Source organism: Enhydra lutris, unplaced genomic scaffold (assembly GCF_002288905.1).
Source record: "Enhydra lutris kenyoni isolate GAN:26980312 unplaced genomic scaffold, ASM228890v2 scaffoldscaffold88, whole genome shotgun sequence".
NCBI lineage: Eukaryota > Metazoa > Chordata > Mammalia > Carnivora > Mustelidae > Enhydra > Enhydra lutris.
The window spans coordinates 4,092,595-4,116,086 of NW_019154172.1; the positions used below are offsets into that span (position 1 = coordinate 4,092,595).

General features: G+C 40.4%; 2 protein-coding genes across 4 annotated transcripts in view; one reads left to right on the top strand and one right to left on the bottom strand.

Moving 5' to 3' along the window:
- Positions 1-362: 362 nt before the first annotated feature.
- On the top strand, positions 363-22,670 carry LOC111162008 (PDZ domain containing 1). 2 transcript variants are annotated; one of them, XM_022526140.1, is made up of 8 exons: positions 363-572; positions 1,260-1,509; positions 3,370-3,506; positions 4,352-4,547; positions 6,872-7,068; positions 11,559-11,789; positions 19,870-20,160; positions 21,675-22,670. In XM_022526140.1, the coding sequence occupies exons 1-8, from the start codon at positions 363-365 to the stop codon at positions 21,726-21,728; spliced, it is 1,566 nt and encodes a 521-aa protein (XP_022381848.1). In that variant the 3' UTR covers positions 21,729-22,670. The 2 variants fall into 2 exon arrangements, with proteins under 2 accessions (XP_022381848.1, XP_022381849.1); XM_022526141.1 differs by lacking the exons at positions 3,370-3,506; positions 4,352-4,547.
- A 72-nt stretch (positions 22,671-22,742) lies between these two features.
- LOC111162009 (G protein-coupled receptor 89A) overlaps positions 22,743-23,492 on the bottom strand; it is a 56,896-nt gene continuing 56,146 nt past the window's right edge. For both annotated transcript variants that reach the window (XM_022526144.1, XM_022526142.1), the window contains exon 14: positions 22,743-23,411. In XM_022526144.1, coding sequence (XP_022381852.1) covers positions 23,205-23,411 — 207 coding nt within the window. In that variant the 3' untranslated portion in view covers positions 22,743-23,204. The remainder of the gene's footprint in view (positions 23,412-23,492) is intronic.

A 23,492-nucleotide genomic window follows, 5' to 3' on the forward strand; every position in this document is an offset into this window, starting at 1 on the left:
TTGAATGAGAGTGGGCTTGGATTTTCTTAAAAATTTTTAGGTCAGGTATTAAGACTTACTTTCTTTAGATCAGGGGACAGAGAGGAATTTAGTCTTAGACCTATTGAAACTGAAAAATCTGTGGTCCAGGACGCAGCCAAAATACATGGGTCTGAAACTCAAGTAAAGAGATCACCCCTGGGGAATAGATTTGGAAATCATTAGCAAGTCCCAGAAGGTGGCCTCCTGTGCCCCCAGTGTTGGTTGCAGTCTAAGTTTGGCATGGTTAGAAGAATAGGATTATGGGGGATGGCGGACAAGGGTTCTCTCTCCAGGCAGATTTTCTTTCCCATGGGTTTATCCATTTGTTTTTCATCACAGAAATGGCTTCCATCTTCCATCCGCGAGAATGTGAACTGTCTAAACAAGAAGGGCAAAGCTATGGCTTCTTCCTGCGAATCGAGAAGGACACTGACGGCCACCTGGTCCGGGTGGTTGAGAAAGGTAGCCCGGCAGAGAAGGCGGGCCTCCAGGATGGAGACCGAGTTCTTAGGATCAACGGTGTCTTTGTGGACAAGGAAGAGCATATGCAGGTGAGTGGGCCATCTGGGGTTCTTCCTCCAGGATCTCTTTAGTCCCCACATCTCTGCTGATTAGTTTTTGGGGTCGGCGGAGAGTTCCCAGCTGCCACTGGCAAGGCAGACCCCTTTATGGCCCTACCTTCTGCCTGCTACTCAAGTCCCTTCCAATGAACTGGGAACTGTAAAATTATTCCTAGATTGAATAGTGTCAGAGTCCATAGGCATCATATTTGCTATATGCCAGGAACTATGCTAGGCAATTTCATATTCATGATTTTGTTGAACCCTTATCAAACCCATGAGGTTCCATATCACATGTCACAGAAGAGGGCTCAGAGGATCAGAGAACTTCGCTTGCTAATGTGTTCATGCAGCGAACCCATGGATGTCTGACCTGCCCCAGTTCTGCCTACCCCCTAGTGGATGCTCCTTCCACTACGCCATGCTGTTTCCATTAGCCCAGCTGGGACTGGGCCACAGTCTAGGTTACAACAGTGCTAGAGCCCTGTCCCCTCCAATCTGCTCCTGGATCTTAGGAGGGATGGGGTACAGATGGCTGGAGCTGGAGATCTGCTGACTCTTTGGGCTTCAAGGGTCAGCAATCTGAATCTCTAGATGCAGAGAATGAGCCAGATGGTGAGGATCCCCTATGATAGCTGATAGGCTTCTTGGTTAAAGTGATCTTTTTCTTCTTCCTAGGTTGTAGAGCTAGTCAGGAAGAGTGGGAATTCAGTGACTTTGCTAGTCCTGGATGGGAATTCCTATGAAAAAGCAATGAAAAAACAGGTAGACTTGAAAGAGTTGGGTCAAAGTCAGAAGGAGCCGAGCTGGAATGATAAGAAACTGCCCCCTGTGGTGAACGAAGGAGCACAGACTTGGACCCAGCCACGGCTCTGCTACCTGGTGAAGGAGGGGAACAGCTATGGCTTCTCTCTGAAAACTGTCCAAGGTGAGCTCGAGGGTGGCCTTTCCTGAAGAAAGATATTATTATTGGTTAATGACTTCTTTGACAGATTTTTCAGATGCTCTGGCTGTCCAACTGCAGCTTCTCCCTCCTTCCCTCCCCCTCCCTCCCTGGCCTTTCCCTTGCTTTGACAATTGTGCAATGAGGGATCAAAACACTGGACCCAGCCCAGGGCAGGGAGGGCCGCTGGGCCCTCCTGTCCCCCAGTGTTTGTTGGGCTGAGCCTTGGAGGCTAGAGGGTGAGAGGGCTAATGCTTCTTTGTTATTCTTTCCTTTCTGCCTTAGGGTGAGGAGGGAGGGGAGAAGGGGAAGAAAAGGCAAGAAAAAGGAGATTCTTCATCATAGCTACTTTCGAGTAGCTACTTTTTCACTTTTGAGTGCCCAGATGCTCCTTTATTCAGCAAATTCTGATGAGGCAGACCCTGGTCTAGTTTCCGAGGAGGCTATACTAGTCCCCACCCTCTTGTGACACTGAAGTCGTGCCTAGCCTCCCCTGCTCTGAGGTGCCTCTGTCCGACAGGAAGTACTAGAAGTACTAGAAGATCTGTTTCTAGAATTAATAAAGATGCAGATTGGCTTTTGCTCAGTTGCCCGTGGTTCTGTGATGGTGTCTCTGGGATGTAGGTGGCTACATAAGACTTTCGGGTTCGACCTTGAATGCTGCTCCTCCCACGTTCTTTCCGCTACTGGAGAAGCATGGGTCATAATTGAGTAAATCATAAAGAGCCGAGCAATAGTAGACATAAATTGTTTCCAAGTCTTATTTAACCTATAGCAAGTGATGTAAAGTAGCTATAACAGGTACTTCTCCGGGCGTCTGGGTGGCTCAGTGGGTTAAAGCTTCTGTCCTCAGCTCGGGTCATGATCTCAGGGTCCTGGGATCAAGTCCCACATCAGGATCTCTGCTCAGCAGGGAGCCTGCTTCCTCCTCTCTCTCTGCCTGCTTCTCTGCCTACTTGTGATCTCTTGTCTGTCAAATAAATAAAATCTTAAAAAAAAAAATGTACTTCTCAAGTTTGTCCATTATTAAACGTAATGGTGGAGGTGGTCAAGGGAAGCTGGGCGTTTCGTAGAAGTCCATTATCAGCAAAATGGTGTGAAAGTTATCATAATTCAGATTCTACTCTTTGGACTCTTGCGCTAGTATACATAATAAATGGTCTCGATTAGCTTTATGAAGAAAATGTTTTCTTCGTGACAAATCTATAACAAGGCAACTGGAGAAATTGTAAGGTAGCAGATTATACTGTTATTCCTTATAAATTACTTATTTTGTCCTTCTGAAGCTACCCTTTGGCCAGGTTGAAATATTCGTATTTTGAAAGAATTGGCAGCATTTCTATAAGAAGCACCTAAGTCACATCATCTATTAATCCAGACTGACTGTGTGCGCCCGCCCTTCTGTGCCTCTGTTCTCTTAAGCCGGAAAGAGTGAGATTTCCTGACTTCACTGGTGTATGATGGTTGGCGATGGTACTAATTAAAGAGGACAGAGTCGAATAGAAGCCTTCTAATTCCACAAAGGCAAAGAATGGGCGTAAGGCACAATGAAGCAGCAAGGGCACAGCTTGGTGCTTTTTGCCTCAAGAGGCCACTGCCCTCTGAGGTTCCTTCCTTGCATTCAGCTGGGCTCAGAAATTCTACTTGGATTAATAGAAACCAACCGATCAACATCTGTGTCAAGCTTTGTGCCAGGAGCTATAATTTTAATTCCAGATTAGAAGCCCCAGTCTATTTGAGTTAGCCTTAAAATTGGAAGTTGTAATTTTACATTTTTGGGAGAAAATCCTTTATAATTGGACTTTCCATGAAATAGAGTTGTAATGCTTGTCCATGCCCTTTCAGGTAAAAAGGGAGTGTATATGACTGATATAACGCCTCAAGGTGTGGCTATGAAAGCTGGTGTCCTGGCTGGGGATCACTTGATTGAAGTGAATGGAGAGAATATTGAAGAGGCCAGCCACGAGGAAGTGGTGGCAAAGGTATAGCCCAAAGGGGACTTTCCTTACTTTTCACTTACTCTTACTGGAAGTGACAGGAAGACATGAATGGCAATCTATGATGGGAGGAATATAGTGATGAGAGGTTAACCAACCCTTTGCATTAAGAAGGTACAGACACACTAGGGGTGTCAGCAGTGTTAACATGGGGTTCTGGAATAAGGCTTTTGCTGGTTTCAGGTTTTTGGAGAAGAGCATTCTAAAGTATTGTTAACTTTAGCTTTTGGATCTTATTTGTACCTGATTGGGAGCCCCCTCCGAATTTATAACAAAGTCAGTGTTCTAAAATGTTTTAATACAAGCTGGCAGATAACCAATGTGGTGATGGATAGAGAGCTACACATAGAGAGTATTGGAAGACATGTTACCCCAAATCTTATGTCCCAGCACAGTTCCCTGACACATGGATAGCCCTCTGAGGTTTTCCTTTGTGGTCATATGGAACTTTGAAAACTGACCAACTTGATCTTCTCTTGGTAGAATAATTTTTCAAAGTAGACCTTTTCATGCTTTTCCAAACTCCTTTTCTAGACTTAAGTACCTCGCTTAAGTACCTTTCTGGGTTTTCTGAATTCTAGCTCTCATTTGGATTCAGTTAGCATCTGTGTGGGTGAGGTCATACTTAGCAAAGGCAAACACAGTTATGGACATGGAGATAGTGTTGACCAGTGAGATGGTAGGAAGGAGTATCATAGTTTAAACTTGGGCCTTACATTCCATTCTTTTCTATCGAATCCAGAGACTGTGTGCCTCCAGGAAGAAACTTTCCTGCTTCCCACACTGTTCTTGGCGATGGCTGTCGGTCTTACCTGTGTGTGCTGTTGCAGGTGAAGAACTCTGGAAGCCGTGTCATGTTCCTGCTGGTGGACAAGGAGACTGACAAACTCCATGCTGAGCAGAAGATAAAATTCAAGAGAGAGACAGCCAGTTTGAAATTGCTACCCCACCAGCCCCGGGTTGTGGAGATGAAGAAGGGAAGCAATGGCTATGGTTTCTATCTAAGGGCAGGCCCAGAACAGAAGGGTAAGGTACTAGAAGAACAGAAAACTTGGTGGTATAACCATCTACTTCTTCAGCCACTCTGACTCCAGAGTTCTTTTAGGCCCCCGAGTCCCTACCAGCGGCTGAGGGGACAGCAAGAGACTAGAGAGCATAGCTGGATCATTTTCCATGGGGGCCATGATGGGCATCTCAAGGTTTCCTTAGCAGAATGATGAGGCAGAATTTTGGATCTGGGCAGTAGTATGCTGTAATTTGCTCTTGGGAAAAAAAATGCCCTAATTTGTAGCATTTGTTGATTTTTTTTTGTTTATATTTTTGTGGCGAAAATACTCCCAATATACCTGATTTTAAGCCACGAATGTGCTGTCCTAGCATGCAAAGTTGAGAAGTCTTGAGCAGAATTAGTTCTAGATCTGAGTAAGGGGTGTGGGTTGGGGTCTGGGAATCAAATAGTATCTGAAATCTTTCTAATTCCTTCTAACTCAACAGGGAAAGAATTAAGGTCCTTATAGGGAAGCTGACTATATAAAGGAATGCAAGGCTCAAGCCATTAGCAAACTGTTGTTCTAGACGTTGCTATTTTCTTTTCATCGTGTATATTTATATTAATATGAATCAAACATTTGATGAATTATGTAAAAACATCCTCAGGGCCTTATAGAATATCAAGTGACTCAAACAGGAATTCTTCAATCAAGGAGCCCACTATTTAGTAGAGGAGATACAACTTGTATGTCCATGACTGAAGGTGGAGGGTGAGGGGCACCATAATATGGGGTAGAGTACTATTGGAATTCAAGGTTGGAGCAAATTTTTCCTACTAAAAAGTACTGGAAGGCCTCATGGTAGAGATAGCACCTGAGCTCAGGCCTTTGTAGTGTGAATAAAATTTGAAAAAGTAGATGGTGTGGGGACAATGAAGGCCATTCCATGAGGATAGGATTGTGTGAACCAAGTAGGGAAACGTGGGTGCAGTTTGATCGGCATCTGATGTGTGGCACAGAAAAGCACGTCAGAAAGGCAGGTTGGAAAGAGATGATGAGGGCCTTTAATGCCAGGCTGAAGAGTCTGGACTTGGCTCTGTAGTTGATGGGGAGTGAAAACTTTTTTCAACAGTGTGAGAAACAAAAATTAAGACTGCAGCATCTTGGGGGCTTTAGACATCTCCGTTACTCCTAATAATTCTGCAAGAAGAATTTCTGAAATTGAGGGCTGGGAAAAGATACAGAAATTATTATAAGGACAAATAGTTGTGGTTTAACTGGGATCAGATTTAGATCTTGTTCCGTTCTAAAGTCCGTGCTTGTGCTGTTGTACCCGGGAAGACTTGGTCAGACATTGCATCAAGATGAATCTGAAGGCAGATCTGCATTGGAGAAGGCAAGGATTAGGGACAGGGAGAGCTGTTGGTAAGGTGCGGTAGTTGTTAGGTAGATTTCAGGCAGGAACTAAGATGAAATGCGTTTAGGGAGAAGTGGGATCAGAGAAGATATGTGTCAAATATTAAGGTAGCATCAAATGACCTAGCAGTTGATTGGAATACGGGGAGTGGATACTGTGGAAGAATTGATGCTAAATGTCAGTGACTGGGGTGATGGTACTTCCATGAACAGGTGACCAAGGGGAGGAGCTTTGGGATGGGGGAGATGGGCAGAGACGACTTTTGGTTTGAACACGTTACATTTGAGGGGACTATGGGCTATCTACTTGGAGATGCCCAGCAGCAAGCTGGAAAAGTGAAACGAGCTTGTTAAAATAGTGGGAGGAACAAAAAAAGTGTGAGAGACCTAAGGGCATCTGGTGAAGGCAGTTCAAGTGAGGAGAGGAAGGGTAAAGATGCATCTTTGAGGCACGCACACACGAACACATGCATAGTTGAATACATCCAATTGCTACTAAAATGCCAGCATGTGTTTTTTAGGCTCTGAGTTCTTTGGTTTTGTTCTTCTTTCTTCTTTCTGCCCCCATTTTAATGGCTTAGCATCTACATAAGATGTATGGGTACAAAGATGCTCACTGACTTCCTGGGAACTTGCTCACTCTTAATGCTTAGCATGCAGTTTTGTCAAGATTCTGTCTCAGATGTGTTTGGTTACAACATGATTCTTTTCTTTAAGATCCTTTCATTGGTAATGGCTGAGTTTGTTCCTGGAGTAAGTTGTGGGCAGGAAATGTGGCTGGATGTGTGCTTATCATCTTCCTGGGATGCTGGTGGGAGGGGCAGTAGTATTCAGAATGACTTTTAAATTTATCTTATCTGATAAAATAAATGGGTCCCAGAAGAAATTCTACAGCTTAATTTCGGGGTCTTTCTGATAATTTTATTTCATTTTTGGGGAGGGTAGGTCAAGTCATCAAGGACATAGATTCCGGAAGTCCGGCAGAGGAAGCTGGCTTGAAGAACAATGACCTGTTAGTCGCTGTCAACGGCCAATCTGTGGAATCCCTGGATCATGACAGTGTGGTGGAAATGATTAGAAAGGGAGGAGATCAGACTTCGCTGCTGGTGGTAGACAAAGAGACGGACAACATGTATAGACTGGTACGTAATTTAAGGCTGTATATTCATGCATTAAGGTTGGTGTCCATGCCCTCAAGTCCTCAAACTTTGGCTAAGTTACCACTTTGATTTTCAAATTGGAAGGGCATAGCAATCATCATTAAGGCAGCACTGAAGTTCAAACTGGTAGTGATAAGAGAATGCCAAGTAATAGGTACATGAGTTTTAAATTCTTAGATTCAAACTTTTGAAAGAATTTGCAAATGTAACTACAGAATTACTCTTGGTGATCTAAGAAAAATCTATGAACGATAGCCTGGGAAAAGGCGGATGTAACCCTAACTTTCCCAAATAGGAAACAATGGGATTTTAAACCATAGACCAATGAATTCCATTAACCCACATAAAAGACTGGAAAGGATTTTTATTTTTATTTTTTTAAAGATTTTATTTATCTGACAGAGAAAGACAGTGAGAAAAGGAACACAAGCAGGGGGAGTGGGAGAGGGAGAAGCAGGCCTTCTGCTGAGCAGGGAGTCCGATGTGGGGGCTCAATCTTAGGACCCTAGGATCAGGGCCTGAGCCAAAGGCAGATGCTTAATGACTGAGCCCTGGCATCCCTAGAAAGGATTTTTAAATCGCTTCTAAGCCCTTAGCAAGGAAATGGAATCACAGATTCACCAAGACTAACCCTAGTGTCAAACTAACCTTATTTGCTCTCAACTTTTAATCACAACTGGTGTTATCTGCATGTTTGTTTCTTAATAATCTTTTAATTTTATCACAGGAAGTGAGGTGTTCAGTCTGATTTAACAGACATGTGGGGGCCTTCTACGTACCATCTGACTCACTAGGTCATGGTCACAAAGATGAACAAAGATGGACTTGTTCCATGCGATACACAATAATGGAAGCATCTGAAGGTGCATAAATGATACAGAGGAAGAATGTGGTAGAGTGTGGTATTAGTCCCTTTTTATAGATGAGCAATTTCTTAGTCTCTTTAAACTTCATTTTTTTAAAAATGTCACCCACTTTTTAAATTTGAACCCAATCTGAATTTGAACACAGGTTCTTTTTTTTTTTAAAGATTTTATTTATTTATTTGACAGACAGAGATCACAAGTAGGCAGACAGGCAGACAGAGAGAGAGAGAGAGAGAGGAGGAAGCAGGCTCCCTGCAGGGCAGAGAGCCCGATGCAGGACTCGATCCCAGGACCCTGAGATCATGACCCGAGCCGAAGGCAGAGGTTTATTAACCCACTGAGCCACCCAGGCGCCCTGAATGCAGGTTCTTAATTCATTATACCATATACCCTCTCAGCACATTTTGATGAACTATTTCAAGATACTTGCGTAAAGAAGATTAAAGAGTGAGCTGGACAATAGAACAGTTAATGGGTTTTTAGTTAATGGGTTTTTAAAATGGGTTTTAGCTAGTTGTACAACCTTACCTGAAGAATCCTTGATATTGGAACAGTGTCAGTCTGAATAGATGACTCCAGTGGTAGGCTTCTTATCTTCAGCTAGTTTATTACCAAATTTGGATGACAATATGGAAAATACTCAACATACTTAAGTCATATGGATGGCTTAATGTATTGATGGGTAATTAATTTACTAGAGATTATATTCAAAATATCCAGTCAGGATAGAAAGAAGGGTAAAAACTAATGAGTTTAAGTTTAAACAGGAATAAATTTCAGGTACTAAACTAACTTAAAACTAAATTGTATGAATACCAAATGGTGAGACCTGATTTGAGGACTACAAAAAAGACCAGAAACCTGATTATACTCTAAGTAGCCACCCCCACCCCCCAAAAGGCAATTTAAAGTTACCTTAACTGACACTTGGCTTTTGGAGATGATAGTCTTTCTGTCCTGAGTTGTTCAGACCATACTTTAAATGACCCATAATGTGATCTTGGGCAAGTTACCCTCCCTGTGCTTGCCCGCTTAGTTGTAAGATGGGGATTGCTACTGTGAAGGGTTATATGAGGTAGTATTTAGAACATTTAGAATAATGCCTGGCACATACATAAGTTATGTTTGTTAAGACAACATTGTGTCCAGTTCTGAGAACATAACTATAAGAAGGCCAGTGTCCAGAAAGGTAATCAGGGCAGAGTTTTTGGAGATCACCATATTTAGTTTGAATAAGCGTAGACTTTGGGGAAGAAAGGAGACCATTTTCAAGAATTTGAAAGGCTAGGGATGCCTGGGTGGCTTAGTTGGTTGTCTGCCTTTGGCTCAGGTCATGATCCCAGGACTCTGGGATCAAGTCCTGCATCGAGCTCCTTGCTCAGCAGGGACCCTGCTTCTTCCTCTGCCTGGCGTTCCCCCTGCTTGGTGCGCTGGCGTTCTATCTCTCTCTCTCTCTCTCTAACAAATAAATAAATAAAAAAAAAAAAGAATTTAAAAGGCTTAATGGTAACTATGTAAGGCAATAGATATGTTAATTACCTTGATTGTGGTGATCACTTCACAATGTGTACGTGTATCAAATTACACCATACACCTTGAATATATACAATTTGTTAATTACACATTAATAGAGCTGGAAAAAAATGAAACAAACACTGACAAACTTGAAAGTAGAAATAGACAATTCTACTATAATGGTTGGGAGACTTTAATATCCCATTCTCTATCATGGATAGAGCCACCAGTCAGAAGATAAGGAACTCAAGGGCTTGAACAAAAGAAACTAACTAGATCTAACAGAAATACAGAGCACTCTATCCAGCAACAGAACACATTCTTCTTGAGGGCACATGGGCCATTCTCCAGGACAGACCATATGTTAGACCACAGATTAAGTTACAACAGCCAAAAGATGGAATCAAACCAAGTGTCCACTGACAGATGAATGGATTTAAAAATGGTGGTAAATATAGTGTGTGTATATAAAATTAAAAAAATATATTTAAAAGAATTCAGAAGGTTATTACATGCAAGAAGCCCCTACTTTTGGGGTGTTCTACAGGGCATAGCTTAACTAAATAGAGAATGTATAGGGAGCTAGCTTTTGGCTTAAGGACACATGAAGCTGCCAGGAACAGGGTAGCCATTTTTGCCAAGTGGTGACCTTCCAGCTTGTGGAAAAGTTTAGGCAGAAGTCAGGAGGTCACTGCTCTGGCTGCTGTAAAGGGGATTCTGGTATCAGTTCTTTTCCAATCCCTCCTGATTTTATGACAATGATTTCTCTGTAATGTTCTGGTTTAATATAAGAGAGAACTTTGATCTGAAAAGATGCCTGACCCCATCTTCTCCCTCCCCTCTCCCCAAATGCCCTCTAAAGTAGGTTCTGTACAGGGGTGGGTGGCTGGCGGTGGGGGGGGGGGGAATCTTTTTGAGATCTATAGGTGAATCAAACAAACCAGTTCTTGGCACATACTGGCACCCAAATATATGAAAGTGCATAAAACCTCATTAAGTGTTTAATGTTATGGTACTTATCTTCAAGGTCAGCTGCTACTATCCCATACAGCTGATTTGCCTGTTGGGTAGTGATGTCATGTAATGAGTCACTGGTAACTTTCCTCATTGTAAAGACAGAAAGAAATGTGGGACATTTGCAAGCATATCACTGAAAGCTCTGAAATTTAGTTCACCTGGGTAACTTAGGAGTTTTTAGCTGGTGCTACTCTTGTTTAGAAAGGAAGATGTGGTCTTGTGGTTAGTGAGAGAAATGATAACCAGAGGACCCTATTCTAATTTTAACCAGGTGGCTGAACAGTACAATCTGGGGCAGAGCACACATTGTACTCACTTGGAATTGCTTGATTTTCTACTCCTTGCCTAACAAATGTCCTGGATACTTGTAAGCAGCGATTTAACTGCTGATCCAGGATCTTATCATACCCAAATCTACCCTATTAGTTCTCTCAGTTAAAACCCACAGTCTACTAAGCTTTTAATTCTTTAAAAAAAAAAATCAGTCATGTGTTTCCTGTTCTAGGTCTCTTTTGTATTCAAGACTTTCACTGCCTTCTTCACATGGATGGTCTGAGAGAGGAGATGGATTAGAAGTATTTAAAGATGGTGAGGAGTTTGGCCTAACAGGAGTGTCAGCTAATGATTACAACAAAAAATAGTAAAATGAGTACAACAAATTACTCTGTGTACTTGAGGTGGTGATAAAAATATTGCTCTGTTGCACTTTCTCTGATGTGTTCAAGGAGCTCTGAAGGCCATCTTATTGAGGAGGAAAGGGCCCGATGAACCTATTATGCAGGAGCTACAGGGCAAGTCACAAGAAACTAGCATTTTTGTTACTTATTTTGGGATCTTTGCGCGGCATTCTGTACTCTTTTGATTTTTGTGTATTTGTGCATTTGTTTACTCCATAGCTAAGCTCAATCTTTCTTTATATGTTTTGCAGTTGGGGTAGTATAGAAATTTTCCCGCCCACAATCAGATGTATCCGCCAGGCTTGTGGAACATGGGTGAAAGAAGTTAGCACTTTTCGTAAAGTATAACTACTCACACTGACAATTAATGGTTTTTTTTCCCCTTTATTTTCAAAAGGCTCATTTTTCTCCATTCCTCTACTATCAAAGTCAAGAACTGCCCAATGGTTCTGTCAAGGAGGCTCCAGCTCCGATGCCGGCTCCCGCTCCTCCAGAAGTGTCAAGTTCAGATACGACAGAGGAAGTAGGAGATCATAAGCCTAAACTTTGCTGGCTGGTTAAAGGGGAAAATGGCTGTGGCTTTCACTTAAATGCCATTCAGGGTCAGCCAGGCTCCTTCGTCAAAGAGGTATGGTCTTCTGGTTCTAGCAGCCCAATGAGCACAGCCCCAGTTGAGAGAGCTGTGGTTTCTCCCGCTCACTGATGGCTTAGTAAAAAGCTTACATGGAAGGTGTACACTGAGGGTTTAAACAAATGCTGTCTGTCATGGTCCTCTACCCTTTAAGACAGTGACTAGTACATCCTAAGCTCACCTCTTTTCTTTTTCTTAAACACCTAATTGTCTTTAGATACTTTCAAATCAAATAGAGTGATTCGGCGTGACTGTAGTTGATAGTCACTGTCAGCTCTGAGTGGGAGTGATACTTGGTAACTTACACATTTGGCATAATGTCCCTAGCCTGTAGGGACTGACCATGAGAAGACCATCTTTATGGCTCCTAAGTTGGGAATGCAGAAAGGGAACCTATGAAGGAGGTGAATTAGTGCCTTCAACCCAGAAGACCTATAGTATGATATTCAATCACTGTAATGCTACACACTTTTTTTTCTGATGCTTTTAATGATTTTTTTAAAAAACTGAAGTATAGTTGACATACAATGTTATATCAGGTGTATAACATAGTGTTTTAATAATTATATACATTACAAAGGCTCATCATTAGTTAAGTGTAGTTACCACTGTGTCATACAGTTATTAAATATTGTTGACTATATTCCTTAAGCTGTACTTTTAATTCCTGTGACTTATTTTATAACTGGAAGTTTGTACTTCTTAATCCCCTTTGCCTATTTTGCCCATATCCCCCATCTATCTCTGCTTTGGCAACCCACCTGTTTTTTCTCTGGATTTGAGTCTATTTCTGTTTGTTTTGTTTCTTGGATTCTGCATACATGTGAAATCATAAGGCACGTGTCTTTTTCAGTCTGACTTCTAAGCATAATATTATTTAGCATAATATCAGCATAATATTTAGCATAATATTATCTAAGCCCATCCGTATAGTTGTGAATGGCAGGATTTAGTTTTTTTTTTATGGTTGAGTAATATTCCATTGGGACACATGCACATGCCACATCTTCTTTATCCATCCATCCATCCATCAGTGGGCACTTAGGTGGCTTCCATACCTTGGCTAGTAGAAATAATGCTACTATAAACATAGGAGTGCGCAGATCTTTTCAAATTGATGTTTTTGTTTTCTTTGGGAAGATACCAAAGTGGGATCAAAGGGTCTTATGGTATTTCTATTTTTAATTTTTCGAGGAATCTCCATACTGTTTTCCGTGGGGGCTGCCCTGATTTATAATCCCCACCCGCAGCACACTGGGGTTCATTCCCTTTTCTCCACATCCTCGCCAATACTTGTCATTTCTCATCTTTTTGGTACTAGCCCTTCTGACAGGTGTGAGGTGATACCTCATTGTGGTTTTGATTTGCATTTCCTAATTAATAATGTTGAGCATTTTTTCCTGTGTGTCTCTTGGCCATGTGTGTGTCTTCTTTGGGAAAATGCCTATTCAGGTCTTCTGTCCATTTCTTAATTGGATTATTTGTTGTTATTTGTTGTTGTAGGAGTTTATATATTTTGGATTTCAACCCCTCATCAGATATATCATTTGCAAATATCTTCTCCATTCAGTAGGTTGCCCTTTCATTTTGTTGATGCTTTCCCTCTGCTGTGTAAAAGCATTTTAGTTTGGTATAGTCTGAATAGTTTCTTTGTGCTTTTCTTTCCCTTGCCTGAGGAGACAGATCTAGAAAAATGTTGCTAAAGCTGATGTCAGAGTTAATTATTGCCTGTGTTTTCTTCTAGGAGTTTTAGGTCTCATATTTTTAGTTTTAGTTTTCAGGTCCCATATTTAGGTCTTAATCCATTTTGAGTTTTTGTATGTGGTATAAGAAAGTGGTCCAGTTTCATTCTTTTGCATGTACCTTTCCTGTTTTCCCAGCACCAATTATTGAAGACACAGTCTTTTCTGCACCATATATTCTTGCCTCCTTTGTTGTAGATTAATTGACCATATAAGCATGGGTTTATTTCTGGGCTCTCTATTCTGTCCCATTGATCTATGTGTCTGCTTTTGTGCCAGTACTACACAGTTTTGATAACTGTAGATTTGTGGCATACCTTGAAATCTGGAATTATGAGACCCTAGCTTTTTTCTTCTTAAGAGTGCTTTGCCTAACAAAACCAAAAGACAACTGACAGAATGGGAGAAGATATTTGCAAATGACATATCAGATAAAGGGCTAGTGTCCAAAATCTATAAAGAACTTAGCAAACTCAACACCCAAAGAACAAATAATCCAATCAAGAAATGGGCAGAGGACATGAACAGACATTTCTGCAAAGAAGACATCCAGATGGCCAACAGACACATGAAAAAGTGCTCCACATCACTCGGCATCAGGGAAATACAAATCAAAACCACAATGAGATACCACCTCACACCAGTCAGAATGGCTAAAATTAACAAGTCAGGAAATGACAGATGCTGGCGAGGATGCGGAGAAAGGGGAACCCTCCTACACTGTTGGTGGGAATGCAAGCTGGTGCAGCCACTCTGGAAAACAGCATGGAGGTTCCTCAAAATGTTGAAAATAGAACTACCCTATGACCCAGCAATTGCACCGCTGGGTATTTACCCTAAAGATACAAACGTAGTGATCCGAAGGGGCACGTGCACCCGAATGTTTATAGCAGCAATGTCTACAATAGCCAAACTATGGAAAGAACCTAGATGTCCATCAACAGACGAATGGATAAAGAAGATGTGGTATATATACACAATGGAATACTATGCAGCCATCCAAAGAAATGAAATCTTGCCATTTGCGACGACGTGGATGGAACTAGAGGGTATCATGCTTAGCGAAATAAGTCAATCGGAGAAAGACAACTGTCATATGATCTCCCTGATAGGAGGGAGAGGAGACGCAACATGGGGGGTTAAGGGGGTAGGAGAAGAGTAAATGAAACAAGATGGGATTGGGAGGGAGACAAACCATAAGTGACTCTTAATCTCACAAAACAAACTGAGGGTTAATGGGGGGAGGGGAGTTGGGAGGGGGGGTGGGATTATGGACATTGGGGAGGGTATGTGCTATGGTGAGTGCTGTGAAGTGTGTAAACCTGGCGATTCACAGACCTGTACCCCTGGGGATAAAAATATATGTTTATAAAAAAAATTAAAAAAAAAAAGTGCTTTGCCTATGCAGGATCTTTGTGGTTCCATACAAATTTTAGGATCTTTCCTAGTTCTGTGAAAACCACTATTGGAATTTTGATAGGCATTGCATGGAATCTGTAGGTTGTTTTGGGTTGTATGGACATTTTAACACTATTAATTCTCCTAATCTGTGATCATGGAATATCTTTCCATTTATGTGTGTCATCTTTAGTTTCTTTCTTTAATATTAGTCTCACAGTTTTCAGAGTGGATTTGAGTCTATTTCTGTTTGTTTCTTGGATTCTGCATACAGACCTCCTTCTTAGCCTTCATTGAGTTTATTCCTAGGTGTTTTATTCTCTTTGATGCAATTGTAAGTGGGATTTTCTTCCTTCCTCTATATGTTATGCTAAGCTCAGCCACAGCGTAGCTACCATCTGTCACCATACAACATTATAGTATCATTGACCATATTCCCTATGCCGTACCTTTTACCTCATGATTTATTCATTCTATATACTACCATTTTTGTGTGTGAGAAAGTGGTCATTCTTTTAGGTAGCTGTCCAGTTTTCATATGAACTTTTATTGAAGGGACTCTGTTCTCCACTGTATATTCTTCCCTCCTTTGTTGATTCATTCACCATCTAAGTGTGGGATCATTTCTGGGTTTCCTATTCTGTTCTATTGATCTACATGTCTATTTTTTGTGCCAGTACTACTGTTTTGATTACTGTAGCTTTGTAGTGTATCTTGAAATCTGGGATTGTGATATACCAGATTTTCTTCTCTCATCTCAAGAGTGCTTTGGCTCTTTTGCTTTCTTTTGTGGTTCCCTACGAATTAGCATTATTTGTTCTAGTTCTGTGAAAAATGCTGTTGGTATTTTGATAGGAACTGCACTGAATCTATAGATTGCTTTAGGTAGTTTGAACATTTTAACAATGTTCTTCCAATCTATGAACATGAAATGTCTTTCCATTTGTTTTTGTCATCTTCAGTTTCTTTCATCAGTGTCTTTTAAGTGTTCAGAGTACAGGCCTTATACCTTCTTGGTTAAGTTTATTCCTAGGTATTTTACTCTTTTTGGTGCAATTGTAAATAGAATTATTTCCTAAATTTCTTTTTCTGCTACTTTATTAGTGTATAGTAACACAACTGATTTCTGTGTATTAATTTTATATCTTGTATCTTTACTGAATTCATTTATTCTAATTTTTTGGTGGAGTCTGTAGGGTTTTCTATGTATAGTATGTTATCTGCAAATAATAATAATTTTACTTTTTCCTTATCAATTTGGATGCCTTTTATTGTCTGATTCTTACAGCTAGGTCTTCCAGTGTTATGCTGGGTAAAAGTGGCAAGAGGGAACGTTGTCCAATTTATTGGCTTCTAAATTTTCATAATAGTTTCTTATAATCCTTTTTATTTCTATGGTGTTGGTTGTGACTTCTTTCGTTTCTCATTTTGAGTTCTTTTTTTTCTTGATGAATCTGCCTAAAGGTATACAGTTTTGTTTATATTTCAGAGAACCAGCTCTTGATTTCATTGACCTTTTATATATATATATATTTATATATATAATTATATACGTATATATACACATATATGTATATGTATAATATATAATAATATAATATATATAATATATAATATATATATAAATTTTTTTTTTTTTTTTTAGTCTCTATTTCCACTCAGATCTTTTTCTTTCTTTGACTAACTTTGGACTTTGTTCTTTTTCTACCTCTTTTGGATATAAGGTTAAAGTGAAATGTTCCCGTTTCTTGAGGTAGGGCAGTATCTCAATAAGCTTCTTAGAACTGCTTTTACTGAATCCCAAAGACTGAATTATGTTTTGTCTCCATATATATTTTTTTAATTTTTAAAATTTTATTTATTTATTTGACAGAGAGAGATCACAAGTAGGCAGAGAGGCAGGCGGGGGCGGGGGCAGGCTCCCCACTGAGCAGAGAACCTGATGCGGAGCTTGATCCCAGGACCCTGAGACCGTGATCTGAGCCGAAGGCAGAGGCTTAACTCATTGAGCCACCCAGATGCCCCATCTCCATGTATTTCTTTTATTTTCTCCTTGATTTCTTGGTTGACCCATTGTTTAGCAGTACATTGTGTTCTTTTTAGATTTTTTCTTGTGATATCTAGTTTCATACTGTTGTGGTTGGAAAAGATGCAGGATATGATTTCAGTCTTAAATTTATTAAGACTTGTTTTGTGGCCTAACATGAGATCCTAGGGAATGTTCAATGTGTACTTGAAAACAACGTGTATTTAGCTATTTATTTTTATTTCGTATTTAGCTATTTTGGATAGAATGTTCTGTATATACTTGTGAAGTCTATCTGGGCTAATGTGTGGTTCAGAGTCACCATTTCCTTTTTAATTTCTGTTTGGATGACATATCCATTGATGTAGGTGAAGCGTTAAAGTCACATATGATTATTGTATTACTGTCAGTTTCTTGCTTTATGTCTATTAATAATTGCTTTATGTATTCTGGTACTCCTGTGTTGGGTGCATACATATTTATGATTGTTATGTTGCACTGTTCGTTTATCATTAGATAGTATCTTTTTCTCTAGCTACTGTCTTTGTTTTAAAGTCTATTTTATCTAATGTAAGCATTGCTACCTTGGCTTTATTTTTGGCTTTGATCTGCATGGTGTGTTTTCTAGTCTGTCACTTTTAGCCTGTGTCTTTAGGCCTGAAGTGTGTCTCTTATAGGCAGCCTATAAATCAGTCTTGTATATTAAGTTGATGGTTAATTTCAAACTTTTTTTTTTTTTTTTTTTTTTTTTTGAGAGCAAGTGAGAGCACACAAACAAGCACAGGGGAAAGAGGGGCAGAGGGAGAGACAGAATCCTAAGCAGGATCCATGTCCTGTGTGGAACCTGATGCAGGGGGATTGATCTCACAGCCAAGATCATAACCTAAGCCAAAATCAAGAATCAGATGCTTAACCAACTGAGACACCCAGGTTTCCCGAATTCAAATACATTCTAAAAGCCATACATTTTTATTCCTTTCCCTCCACATTTAGTGCATGTCTTATTTTACATATTTTTATTTTGCAAATCTTACTTTTTTTTAAAGATATGATTGGTTTTACTACTTTTGTGTTTCAACCTTCATACTAGGTTTCTACTACCTTTACTATATTTTTGCTTTTATTGGTGAAATTTTTTCCTTTCATAATTTTCTTCTATTTATGGCCTTTCTTTTCCACTTGGAGAGGCCCTACATTTCTTGTAAGGCTGATTTAGGGGTTTTGACTTCTTTAACTTTTGTCTGGGAAACTCTTGCCTTCGATTCTGAAAATAATCTTGCTGGGTAGAACATTCTTGCATGTAGGTTTTTTCCTTTCAGCCCTTTGCAGGCCAAAGGGGGAGTGGGATTATATATATAATCCCAAAGTTTCTACTGAAAAATCAGTTGACAGCCTTTATGAGATTTCCCTTGTATGTAGCTAGTTGCATTTCTCTTGCTGCTTTTAGGATTCTCTATCTTTAATATCTTTGATATTTAAATTAGGGTTCATCTTGCTTGGGATTCTCCTGGACGTCTGTCTCCTTCCCCAGGTTAGAGAAGTTTTTAGTTATTTCTTCAAATAAGCTTTCTGTCCCTTTCCCTCTTCTCCTTCTAGGGTCCTTATGACATGAATGTTACCATGCTTGATGTTGTCCCAGAGATTCCTTAACCTAATCTCAATTAAAATATTTTTCTTTTTGTTGTTCAGCTTGGGTGCTTAACTGTTTTTCCAGATCACTGATCTGTATCATCTGCTGATTCCCTCTAGTGTTTTTAAAATTTCAGTTATTATAAAAACCAATCAGAGATAAAGAATATATTTTCTATTTCTTTAAGTTCTCACTGAATTCATTTACTCTTAAGTCTGGTGAGCATCTTTATGACCATTACTCTGAACTCTTTTTCAGGTTTGTTGCTTATCTCCGTTTTGTTCTGTTCTTAGGTTTTGTCTTATTTTTTCATTTGGAGCATATTCCTCTGTCTCATTTTGTCTCACTTTTGGTTTGTTTCTATGAATTAGACAAACCTCCCTGTCTAAAGAAGTAATCTTGTGTAAAAATGTCCCCAGTGTAGACTGTGTGTACCTAGTGGCTTTGGGTGGAGCCAGCTCTGGTGGCATGGCTGAAGCAGGCATGGGCTGGGTGATCTTGGGGTGCCTATGCCATGACTGCTTTGGTGAGACAGCTGAGGGTGTCCTGGTGTGTACTATAATGGGCCCACCTTGAGCTGGTGTGAGCTAGGGTCCAGGGTTTGCTGTGATGGCAGAATGGCTAGGGCACCTGGACCCTGGGCCTGTCTTACACTGTCAAGGTGCAGAGGGAATGTAAACAGTGGTATTTGCTAGTACCTGTGACCCTGGAGAGCTTCAGCAGTTTCCCTATCATTTGGAGGATGCTCCAGGGTTAGTAAAATGGTTCCCTTCATAGCCTAGTTGCTCTTTAAACTGCTCTTTTTTTCCCCCTGTGCCCCAGGTCTGGGGAATCTGTGTGCGGATTCCTCCGTGCTCTCCCTCCCTGCTGGGAGAGTTTGTAGTGTCAAGGGTGAGGGTTTCATCATTACTGTCTCCATCTCTCCTGCTGTCCTCTCTGTGATCCTTTTTTTTTTTTGGTGCCGAAGCTGCTCAATCAGCCCTCAGTTCTTCAGGAGGAATTGCTATTTATATAGGTGTAGATTTGGTGTCTGTAGGAGGAGGTGAGTTCAGAGTCTCCTTGTGCTGTCATTCTGGAGCCCTCTTCCCGTGATACTCATTTGAGTATGGAAGTTGGAGCTTTCAGAAGCAGAAAAGCATCAGAGCACCTTTCTTCTATATCTCAGGGAGAAATAACATGGTTAAGAATACATTTTCAAGCTCCTCTCTCCTCTGAAGAGAAGCTAATCTAACATTTCTTTATCCACGTTTGGAAGTAGTAATTGAGAACCTCTTTTCACAGGTACAGAAGGGCAGCCCCGCTGAGCTGGCAGGGCTGGAGGATGAGGATATCATCATCGAAGTGAATGGAGTGAATGTGGTGGATGAACCCTATGAGAAAGTGGTAGAAAGAATCCAGAGCAGTGGGAAGAATGTCACATTCTTAGTCTGTGGAAAGAAGGCCTATGAATATTTCCAGGCTAAGAAAATCCCTATTGTTTCCTCCATGGCTGATCCACTGGATGCCCCCACTGATTCCAAAGAAGAAACACCGGCAGAACCAGAGCATGACTCACACATGGCAAAAGAACGAGTGAGTGAGGGTAGAATTCTTTCAGTGATGTAAACTATCAGGGAATGATAAAGTCCTTAATAAGTACACTTCAGATCTATGTTTACCACAGATTTCCTAGAATACTAGAAAATTACAAAGGTAACAAGCAAGTACAATTATTTTGGTGTAGAGGAAGTGGTAGGAGGACAAGCTGCTTTTTCATAGCATGGAGTTGACAGTAACTCTCCAGATAAAAATCAGTGAATAAAAGTTTATCAAAATTATAATGGAACCACCAGAAGAACCTGAATCAGACTATGTATAAATTCTGGTTCTGCCACTTAACAGCCTTGCAAATGGATTTATTTGCTCTTGCTTCACTTTCCCCACCTGTAAGCCAAGGACGACTTGTTGGATTATTATTAGGATTATATTAACTAAGACTATTTTTAAAAATTACTAATTTTTAATTTTTTAAATTTAAAATCAATTAACATATTGTATTAGTTTCAGAGGCAGAGTTTAGTGATTCATCAGTTGTGTATAACACCCAGTGATCATCGCATTAAGTGCCTTCCCTAATGCCTGTTACCGAGTTACTCCATCCCTCTACCCACCTCCCCTCCGGCAGCCCTGTTTGTTTCCTATTAACTAAGATTATTAAAGTGCTTCAAACAGTGCCTAGTTAATAATGGTAAGCATAAAATACATGGTTTTAAAGATAATTGGTAGGTATTTGTGTTTTATTAATAGGGAGGAATAAGCATTACTCTGTATTTGTATTAAAATCCTTGGTAAGTCTATTTTTGTCCATGTTCATAGAAATGTATGGCAAAGCCAAGACTCTAAAAAATTTTATATCATTCTTCTTTCCATTAAATTCTATTCCATTTACATTAATTTTACAGATTGGTCATAAATTAAATACTATTTATTAATGAATACACACTTAGTTTGGGGTGCTATAATAAAATACCATAGACTGGTGGCTTATAAACAACACACATTTTTCTGAAGGACAAATTTGGTGTCTGGGAAGGCCCTCTTCCAGGTATAGGCAGCCAATTTCCTGCTATGTCCTCACATAGGGGTTAAGGGGTGGGAAGTGGTTCTTTACAAGGCATTAATCCCAATCACAAGGGCTCTGCCCTCATGACCTAATCACCTCCCAAAGGTCTTACCTCTTAATATCATCACCTGACCTTAGGATTAGTATTTCAATATATGAATTTTGGGGAGATACATTCAGACCGCAGCACACACCATAGCCACTGACCTTGCATTCTTGATTGCTTAACAAAGAAAGCATTCTATGTGTCTTTAAAAAATTTTATATTTCCATAGCAAGTCAATAATAAGCCTGTGCTAACTTTATAGAAAAGATATACAGATATTAAGAAATGTTAGTGTCAAACAGCAAGCTGGAAACAAAGCCAAGTGTAAAATTCAGGTTACCTGGCTTCTAGTGAGTGACTCCACTCCCTGCCTTAAGTCATGCAACTGTTGCCATTCACACTCTCGCACTTACAGATCTTTTGTTTTCTTTTGCACAGGCGTACAGTACAGCCTCACATTCTTCTTCCAATTCTGAAGATACAGAGATGTGATGAGAGCAAGTAAAGGCTTTGACCGACAGCTGTTTCTGGGTATTTAGTAGGAATCCTTTCCCGAAGAATGAGCTGCCACCCATTTACTGTTTCTGTTAGAGAGAAACTCCTCTGGGAACCGGTTCATCACGTGGGACTGTCTTCTGTTGTCATTTGTCTCGGGGTGACTACTGCAATAGATGGCTTATTTATGGTCAACTTAAGGTAGGGACCAGATTCTTTTCATGTGATCTCTTTCAAGCTTCAGCTTCACTACATTTCTCTGTATGACGATTATCTCTTAATTTTATAGGCTCCCTGAGCACTAAAGATGATTCATAAATCTGTATATGTGAGAGCTGCTACAAAGTTTTGAGCAGATAAGCCTATTAAAACTATGCTTTTGTAAGAATGCTGTGGTTGCTAAAATAGATGCCATTAAGAACGCCTTTAGAGTATACTGGAATCTTCCCTGTTAGCTGATAAAAACCTTAATAGTGCTTTTGTTTTTGGTAAACTTGCTTTTACACTTTAACCTTCATTTTGCCTCTAGAAACTCAAAACATAATAAAATTCGGAGTAAGATCTTAGAGACTTCCTGGTAATAAAACTCAGGATTTCTTTAAATTGCATTTCTCAATGTTCTATAAACTTTCCAGCATTTTCCTTTCACAGATGGAGAAAGTAGGGGATAGGATAGGAAAATGACTTATTCCATTTAACAGTTATTCATGGTTTTACCCCACAGCATGAGGGACAGATGGAAAGGAAAAAAAAATGAGACATCGTCACCAAATTGAATGTACGGTAATTCACTCTCAAATAATACTAACTTAAGAGGAGATCAATAAAGATAATATACCTGAACGTTCTCGGTAGAATCTATTTCAGTAGCACACTGTCCCATCCCCAGACAAGAACAGAGAACCCGCTGGTTATTTTAAGGGGACAGGGTCTGGCATGGGGATGCCAACCATGTTAGCTTGCACAAGCCCACTACACCAAGCTATCCTTGAGAAAATGAAGCTAAGGCCAAAGGGTTACAATCTGATTTTAATGATAGTCAATCTCAAGGGAAAGCCACGTGAGTCTTGAACAGAAATTCTGGGAGCCTCCTCCCTCTGAGCCTTGAACAGTTATTCTGGGTGTTTGGCCCAGCTACCTGAGACTTCCCCTTATCCCAGAGTTCCAGTGTATTCCCCCCACCTAGTTTCTTGGCTCTTTTCCACCCCCTTCCTCCCTGTGTTGCACCAGCCTCAGACCTATGTGGGATGCTCTCAGCTGAGTGCTAGCTGGTTTACTTCAGGCTCTCATGTTCTTGCTAATGCTACTCATGATCACAGTATCCACAGAGGAGGAAGGCATAAGCTGAAGTAGAATATGCTACCTCAGCAGTTTGATTGTTTAAGAAACATTAGGCCCTGGTCCCCTCCATTTTTTCTCTTATATCCAAATTCTGACACCACTGGCCTGTAGCAGTCTGTAATAGGCATGAGTTCAAGGTGCCATATGCTTCTCTGGTGCCTGTTTGTGAGCCAAATAGAGGAACAGTATGCTGGAGAGAGCACTGACCAGGAAGATCACATCAAACCAACGGTGATAGAAGTTGAACTGCAGCTCTCCGAGGACTTCGGTGATTATGGTGCGGTATTCCAGAGGCATGCTCATTCGGATCAGTAGCACGGAGGAGACAAAGTACATCCCCTGTAAGTCAATCCGGAAGTCACTCTGAGTGCAGTGAAGGACCAAAGGGAATTGTTGAAATACTGAGAGTACTTCCGGTAC